The sequence below is a fragment of the Poromitra crassiceps genome (genome assembly GCF_964638095.1).
Source record: "Poromitra crassiceps genome assembly, chromosome: 2".
Taxonomy (NCBI): Eukaryota; Metazoa; Chordata; class Actinopteri; order Beryciformes; family Melamphaidae; genus Poromitra; species Poromitra crassiceps.
The window spans coordinates 22860537-22869172 of record NC_139624.1 but is presented as its reverse complement, the minus strand read 5'-3'; the positions used below and the strand labels follow the sequence as shown (position 1 = coordinate 22869172).

At 44.1% G+C, this 8636-nt stretch overlaps 1 protein-coding gene across 1 annotated transcript in view; it reads left to right on the top strand.

Moving 5' to 3' along the window:
• The window catches only part of mical3b (microtubule associated monooxygenase, calponin and LIM domain containing 3b), a gene marked incomplete at both ends in the record, with an annotated part of 33933 nt that overhangs the window by 6458 nt on the left and 18839 nt on the right, over nt 1–8636 (top strand). The window contains 7 exons of the mRNA XM_083661583.1: nt 28–227; nt 2149–2345; nt 2441–2541; nt 3110–3172; nt 5005–5166; nt 6097–6195; nt 7330–7416. Coding sequence (XP_083517709.1) covers nt 28–227; nt 2149–2345; nt 2441–2541; nt 3110–3172; nt 5005–5166; nt 6097–6195; nt 7330–7416 — 909 coding nt within the window. The remainder of the gene's footprint in view (nt 1–27; nt 228–2148; nt 2346–2440; nt 2542–3109; nt 3173–5004; nt 5167–6096; nt 6196–7329; nt 7417–8636) is intronic.

The following is an 8636-nucleotide window of genomic DNA, read 5'->3' as shown; positions in this document are numbered from 1 at the left end:
AGCCATTTTGTGACATGGCACCACTAGTGTGATTGGACAGACCGCTGTGCTCCATATCCTGCTCTGCTGTCTCCACCAGAGTCCTTCTCTCGCTCCAATAAGCTGTTGAAGTGGTGCCAGGAGGAGACACAGGGATACCGTGGGGTTGCTGTCGATGACCTGACCACTTCTTGGAAGAGTGGCCTTGCTCTGTGTGCCCTTATCCACCACTACCGGCCCCATCTCATGTAAAACAACTGTTGTGTGTGTGTGTGTGTGTGTTCTCGTACTACCAAAGTGAGAACATTTTGCTGTTCCTTACTTCTTCAAGGGGTTAATTTAGGATTAGTGCTTGGGTTCATGGTTAATGTTAGAATTAGGATTAGCTTAACTTGCTTTTGGCTATGTGTTCGCGTGCATATCCTGCGTTTGGAGCACGTCCTATCCAAATTAATGCTACACGTACGCTCCAAACAGACGCAGGATAGGCAGCCATCAGGGGCATGCAAACGTGTAGTTAAGTATATCTCTGCCCTAACTGGGCACACATCAAGTGCGATTTCACAAATTTGCGTGGTGAGATTACATACAAAGAAACAGACGCCATTTTGCCCATGGCTGCGCAAATCCTATAATAAGATCTGCAAAGTGTCTGTGTGTGAGTGAGTGAGCAACTTGTGTTCGGCCACAGCTATGCCATTTTAGGTGTGATTGCGCTGAATCCTTCAGGAAGTGTAAAGAGCACCCCTGAGGGTGACCTAACAGAGCTGGATTTTTGAATTAGGTAATTAGGGCCGACTAAATGGGCGAAATGGCTAATTAGTGGACAAATTGAGTCAACACAGGTTCAGCACCATGGAGAGCTCCATGCGTTTGCTACTGATGGAGCTCACCTGAGTGGAGGAGCACCGCTGAGCGGAGTTGGAATCAGCCAGTGAAGTGGACTATGAAAACCCTCTGGGGAGAGAGAGGAGAGGCTGCATGCCAACTCTGTGATGAGCAAGGCCTGACTAAATGGCCAGTGATTGTGTGTATTAGAATCAGAACTATAATAAGAATGCAAAGTCTCTGTGTGTGTGTGTGTGTGTGTGTGTGTGTGTGTGTGTGTGTGTGTGTGTGTGTGTGTGTGTGTGTGTGTGTGTGTGTGTGTGTGAGTGAGGGAGTGAGGGAGTGAGTGAGCTAACAATGGCTGCACCGCCCAATACACTGCACATGTATTCCGCTAGTGAGATGAGTTAAATTAAATTTTGCGGTGTGATTGACCCGATATTCGCCTTATTCGTTCATTCACTCGAGTTGAGTGAATGAACTCAACTAACTATAAAAACTCTTTTTCAGAGTACTCTGCTCAACCCCAACCACAACCCTATGTGATTACTGCCTCCCCCTTCCTAACCCTAACCACAACAACCCTATGTGATTACTGCCTCCCCCTTCCTAACCCTAACCACAACAACCCTATGTGATTACTGCCTCCCCCTTCCTAACCCTAACCACAACAACCCTATGTGATTACTGCCTCCCCCTTCCTAACCCTAACCACAACAACCCTATGTGATTACTGCCTCCCCCTTCCTAACCCTAACCACAACAACCCTATGTGATTACTGCCTCCCCCTTCCTAACCCTAACCACAACAACCCTATGTGATTACTGCCTCCCCCTTCCTAACCCTAACCACAACAACCCTATGTGATTACTGCCTCCCCCTTCCTAACCCTAACCACAACAACCCTATGTGATTACTGCCTCCCCCTTCCTAACCCTAACCACAACAACCCTATGTGATTACTGCCTCCCCCTTCCTAACCCTAACCACAACAACCCTGTGTGATTACTGCCTCCCCCTTCCTAACCCTAACCACAACAACCCTATGTGATTACTGCCTCCCCCTTCCTAACCCTAACCACAACAACCCTATGTGATTACTGCCTCCCCCTTCCTAACCCTAACCACAACAACCCTATGTGATTACTGCCTCCCCCTTCCTAACCCTAACCACAACAACCCTATGTGATTACTGCCTCCCCCTTCCTAACCCTAACCACAACAACCCTATGTGATTACTGCCTCCCCCTTCCTAACCCTAACCACAACAACCCTATGTGATTACTGCCTCCCCCTTCCTAACCCTAACCACAAGCCTATGTGATTACATCCCCCCAAAGTGACTTTGACTCCCTGGACGAGGCGGAGGTGGAGGAGAACACCCGGCTGGGGTTTGAGGTGGCGGAGCGCGAGTTTGGGATTTCTCCTTTAATGACGGTGGAGGAAATGTCATCTGTGGGTCAACCAGACTCTCTCTCCATTGTCATGTACCTCAGCCAGTTCTACCAGCTCCTCAAAGACACTCCGCCATCTAGTGGTGAGATGCCGAAGCAGAATCAGTAGCCGGTTCTTCCAGCTATTAGATCAAACATGAAAGGTAATATCTCTCATATCTCTTTGTCCTTCGTCCAGGGTCTCTGTCTCAGGGTGCAGATGGGAGAGCAGCTCTGATTGCCCCTGCCTCCCTCCTCAGCAGGCTGGGCCACAGTCCATCCCGCAAACGTAACCCCAAGGTACCCACGGTGGGGTTAGGGTTGGGCAATATCAAATATATTTTATTAAATATGTCAATATAATATCAATATATTTGATATGAGACTAGATATTGTCTTAGATTTTGGATATCGTTATATCATGATATGCATAAGTGTGCCTTACAGTCAAGTTATGTCATTTTCAACTGTTAACTTACCAGACTGTTCTCGCTTTTGTATTATTTGCCTTTACCCACATAGTCATTATATCCACATTACGGATTATTATTTATCAAAAATCTAATTGTGTAAATATTTTGTGAAAGCACCAAAAGTCATCCCTGCAATATTGTCGTAATATCGATATCGAGGTCAAAAATATTGTTATATTATTGGCCAGCCCTCCATCTCACATGTGACTTTGACTTACAACTGAACATTTAGCGCACTATGTAGACAATACAGAAATATATATTGTCTATCGCCATTCAGCCTAAACATACCCAAATGTGCTTTTTTGGTCCATATCGCCCAGCCCTAGGTTTCTGTATTTGTATCAACATGAATATGTGTTTCTGATATGCTCGACTCTATCTCCCAACTGTAGGAGCAGAAAGATGCATTGGGTAAAAGAAGGAAGACTAGTCGACTGTGCCAAGATGAGCAGGAGGTGAGTACACGTGTTTAGGGCTAGGCTTAACTTAGCTTTGGAACTAAAGTTACATCAACATAGGCTTTGAAGGCTGATGCTGATCTTTTCAGATTGAAGCTGCTGAGAGCAGATGGACATTATTCATCGTTGACTATTTTCCTACCAAAAAGAATCCAAAACGTTAAGCATTCAACGTTTCCCCCACAATTGTATTCTTGCAAGGTGGGAAAGCCTTAAAGGAACACTCCGCCCATTTTCAACCAGCTTTGTATCATTAGAACATCAGTAGTATATCAGAAAACTGTAAACTGTTTTGAAGTCTGTCATTTAATTTGACAGTTATTGAGTGTTAAAGTGTGGACCAGTGACATCACTGGTCCACACTAACTCAAATTAATAACTCATTAACTCAAATCAACTCTCAATAACTGTCAAATTAGATGAACGATGAATAGTTTGACAGTTATTGAGAGTAGATTTGAGTTAATGAGTTATTAATTTTAGTTAGTGTGGACCAGTGATGTCACTGGTCCACACTTTAACACTCAATAACTGTCAAATTAAATGACAGACTTCAAAACCGTTTACAGTTTTCTGATATACTACTGATGTTCTAATGATACAAAGCTGGTTGAAAATGGGCGGAGTGTTCCTTTAACAGCATTTAGACCAGTGGTAGCCAACATGGCTGCCTGCAGGCCGGGCACCCTCAATGACACCTGCATGAATGTTAGAAAAGAACTAAATGGATGGACTGGTAAATGGACTGCATTTATATAGCGCTTTTATCCAAAGCGCTTTACAATGTGCCTACATTCACCCATTCACACACCGAAGGTGGCAAGCTGCCACGCAGGGTGCCTGCACAGCCATCGGGAGCAATTTGGGGTTCAGTGTCTTGCCCAAGGACACTTCGACATGCGGACTGGAGGAGCCGGGGATCGAACCACCAACCTTGTGGTCGGTGAACGACCTGCTCTACCTCCGGACTACTTTAACATTGAGGGTTGCTGTATGCCCCCGTTGTCACCTTCAAACCCAATGTACACCAGATGCGTTATGGCTCCATGTGGATGCAGTAAAACTGCCGGAACAGAATCACGTCCATGTTAATATTGTAGATGGGCAATACATGCGGTACGGAAAGAATACGCACCTGTTCTATTTTTCGTCAGATCCCGGTGGTATGGGTCTCTTCAGGCAGCTGCATGGAAGCGTAACGCAGCTGGTGGACATATTAGGCCATTACAGACAAATGTGTTAACAGATGTTCTTTTTCGAAACACCAAAAAGGGAGTTCAGGAATTTTAACTTTAAACTCTGATGAAGGTCTCACGACCGAAACGTTATTCTTATTAAACTTTTGATTGCATGTGGAGACAGTGTGCGGGAGTTTATTCTGGAACTTTAAACTCTTAAAAATGTGACAAATGTGATATTGTTTGAATTTCAAATGTTGAAGCAGAATAATTGTTACGATTAACAGAGAAACGATTAACAGGGAAACGATTAAACTTGTCACTTTGAAAACATAGCTGAGTCTCCTGCCGATTAAATACACAATATTCATTATTTAAAGGTAAACCGAGCCAATTATTTGGGAATATGATATCAAACAGGTAGCCCTCCACATGACCTTACCGTACCTTCAGGTAGCTCTCAGTCTCAAAAAGGTTGGTGACACCCCTGATTTAGACCATTGTGGGACAATCCTCCATTGAAACCCATTATAACCATTTTTTTGTGATGGGTTTGGTAGGTTTTCTTTTGTGAAGACTTTTGATCTCAGTAAATATACCCCCAATATACCTCGTCGTTCTAAAAATCTCACGACTTTACTTTTCAAGCAGGAGGACACCAATGACAGCCGGGCCAGTGAGGAGGGATTTGTGGGCGGATCCAGTCGCTCCAGAGTGCGTCTGATGGCCAATCAGCTCCAGGCAAAGTTAGCCGAGAGCTCTTCATCCTGCCAAAGCCCCTCGTCTTCAGCTGCAGCAGCATTACGCAGACAGGTGAGTTTTACGCAGACAGGTGAGTTTTACGCAGACAGGTGAGTTTTACGCAGACAGGTGGGTTTTACGCAGACAGGTGGGTTTTACGCAGACAGGTGAGTTTTTCACGATTCAAACTGGCAGATGAAGGAAAAGAAACAATTAGCACGGGGACATTCATGGTTTGTAAAAGTGCCATTTAACAATTTAACAGAAGTAGGGGCACGGTGGTGCAGTGGTAAGCGCTGTCGCCTCACAGCTAGAAGGTCCTGGGTTCGATTCCCACCTGGGATGCTGTGAGCGCTGAAGGAGTGCGTGCCCGTCCGCATGTCCTTGAGTGCCCACTGCCCGGGTGGGGTCGTCAAAAGGGCCTTTCTGTGTGGAGTTTGCATGTTCTCCCCGTGCCCCCTGGGGGTTTCCTTCATATAGGAACCCCACACCAAAACATGCAATATCCTGGTCGCTGATGTGGTGCCTCCTCTGGTCGTTAGGGGCGCCTGTTCGGAGGGAGGGGAACACGTTGGAATAGCGTGATCCTCCCACGTGCTATGTCCTACCGGTGAAGCTTCCCCTCTCAGGTGAAAAGAAGCGGCTGGCTACTGCCCATGTCTCGGAGGAAGCATGGAGCCAGTTTCGGCTCTCCCCAGATTGGCAGAGGGTGGAGCAGCAACCAGGATAAATAAATTAAAATGAGCACTAACAGGGGATAAAAATGGGATAAAAAATCAGGGGGGGGAGACACTCTGATTGGATGCCATGCGGGATGTCTTGCTTCATTGGTAATTTGGTATCAGGTTATTAGGGTTAACCACCTTTGGATCAATAGCATACTACTACTGTACTTAGCTCAGGTGCAGTTGTCTCTCCAGTGCAAAGCTCTGTGCAGTAAAGGTTTTAAGTTACTACTCAGTGTAGAAGCTGCTCACCCTGGGACCCTATGTTGACCACCAGGGGGCCTCCTTCACCAGCCTTCCTACCCCCTCAGCACGTGCAGAGCCACAGGCCCAGCCAGCTCCGGAGACTCCTGACCAAGCCTCCTCATGGAGAGCGGTAAACAGCATAGCCTCCATCCCTGCCTTAACATTCCATAGATCAGTGTTTCCCAAACCTTTTTTTCTGGGGGCCCACTTTCTTAAAATGACAAACCATTCGCGACCCAATTCAATAAATATAAATAAATATCCATAAATATTGTTATTTTGCCATTTCCACATAACTTTATATGATCTCGAATAGGTAAACCAGCCATTTCGTAAATACGGGACGTTTGATAAATCACAACTTCGTTTTATGCATCAATAGCCTATTAGGCTATTGAAAACATATCATGATGTTCAATACTTTATAAATGAGATGGAATAAATGCATTTAGACAGATTTAACAGGCTATGTAATTGTTTTTATGTCTCAAAACAATAATATACACACATTTTAAATAAAAGACGAAGGAAGAAATTCTGCTAATTGATTTGGTGACCCAAATAAACTCTCCTGCGACCCACCTGTGGATCCTGACCCAGCCTTTTATTTGGGAAACACTGAAATAGACCAATAGCTGCACCCTCCTTTGCTTTCACTATGTGAAGTTTGAGTCGTTAGCAGTTAGTTCCCTCCAGGCTTCCACTGATTTTTGAAGGCTGGTATCAATATTTCTGGATTGCCGATAGTCAATATGTATGTATGTATTTATGTATTTATGTATTTATTTATGTATTTATTTATTTATTTATTTATTTATTTATTTAATTAAGGGACAGTGCACATTAATTAACATCACTGTAAACATGCCAGTGTTAGCCAAACGGCTAATTTTCAACCGTTGTCCCTTGGCCAGAACTTAGCCATTAAAAACAAACACCAACAATAAAACACACAAGCAAATAAAAAAACATAGGAGTAAATACAACATGAGGCAGGCCAAAGCGATAGGCATCATGCATGTTAAAACAAACCATGTAGCCTACAGGCAGACAGATCAGCACAGACAGTTAAAACATGCCATGTGCAGCTATCTTTAAGTTTGTCCATTTTCATGTCATAAAAGTAAAACATTACGACCAGTTGGAGTTCCCCTCAGACAAACGGACATAGCATCAAACCCAATCGTAATGTTTCAGTGTTTTTTTTTGCCTTCCATATCCACACAATGCTGTCTCTGACCTCCCTCCGGGGACTTTTCTTTAGAAAAAGCGCACCCAGCAACAGGAGCAGATGAGCTTTCGTTTCAGAGAGAAGATCAGGTCCCACACTCTTCCTAGTAGGCGGGAGCAGGTATGCATACCCACAGGACTGGAAAAAAACAGTGTTGTAGCCAAGTCACTATGTCTCTAGTCCAAGTCCGAGTCACCAAAGAAGAGTCTGAGTCAAGTCCCCCATCTGAGTCCGGAGTTACTGAACATGAGCGTGAATCCACATGTAGGTGGAACACACGTCCCTGCTCTTGCACACAATTGAATAATGTCACAGTATTAATATTTTATCAATTAACAAGTCCAAGTCTCCAACTTCTGAATCCGAATGCAAGAATGTTCAAGTCCAAGTCCAACTTAGTCTGAGTCATCAGTGCTCGAGTCCAAGTCACGAGTCCTGAAAATGTGTCTAGACTCCAGGACTCGCACTCAAGTCGAGTCGGACTCGACTACAACACTGCATTCTAGCTGTCCCATAGACTCCCAGAGGAATCTTAGATCCAAGTATGTCCTCTCAGCTTCAGCCTTTAGATAGATGAATCTCTCAGCTTCACCCTTTAGCTAGATGAATCTCTCAGCTTCAGCCTTTAGATAGATGAATCTCTCAGCTTCACCTTTAGCTAGATGAATCTCTCAGCTTCACCTTTAGATAGATGAATCTCTCAGCTTCATCCTTTAGCTAGATGAATCTCTCAGCTTCACCTTTAGATAGATGAATCTCTCAGCTTCATCCTTTAGATAGATGAATCTCTCAGCTTCACCTTTAGATAGATGAATCTCTCAGCTTCACCTTTAGATAGATGAATCTCTCAGCTTCACCTTTAGATAGATGAATCTCTCAGCTTCACCTTTAGCTAGATGAATCTCTCAGCTTCACCTTTAGCTAGATGAATCTCTCAGCTTCAGCCTTTAGATAGATGAATCTCTCAGCTTCAGCCTTTAGATAGATGAATCTCTCAGCTTCACCTTTAGATAGATGAATCTCTCAGCTTCACCCTTTAGATAGATTAATCTCTCAGCTTCACCTTTAGATAGATGAATCTCTCAGCTTCATCCTTTAGATAGATGAATCTCTCAGCTTCACCTTTAGATAGATGAATCTCTCAGCTTCATCCTTTAGATAGATGAATCTCTCAGCTTCATCCTTTAGATAGATGAATCTCTCAGCTTCAGCCTTTAGATAGATGAATCTCTCAGCTTCACCTTTAGATAGATGAATCTCTCAGCTTCACCCTTTAGATAGATGAATCTCTCAGCTTCACCTTTAGATAGATTAATCTCTCAGCTTCATCCTTTAGATAG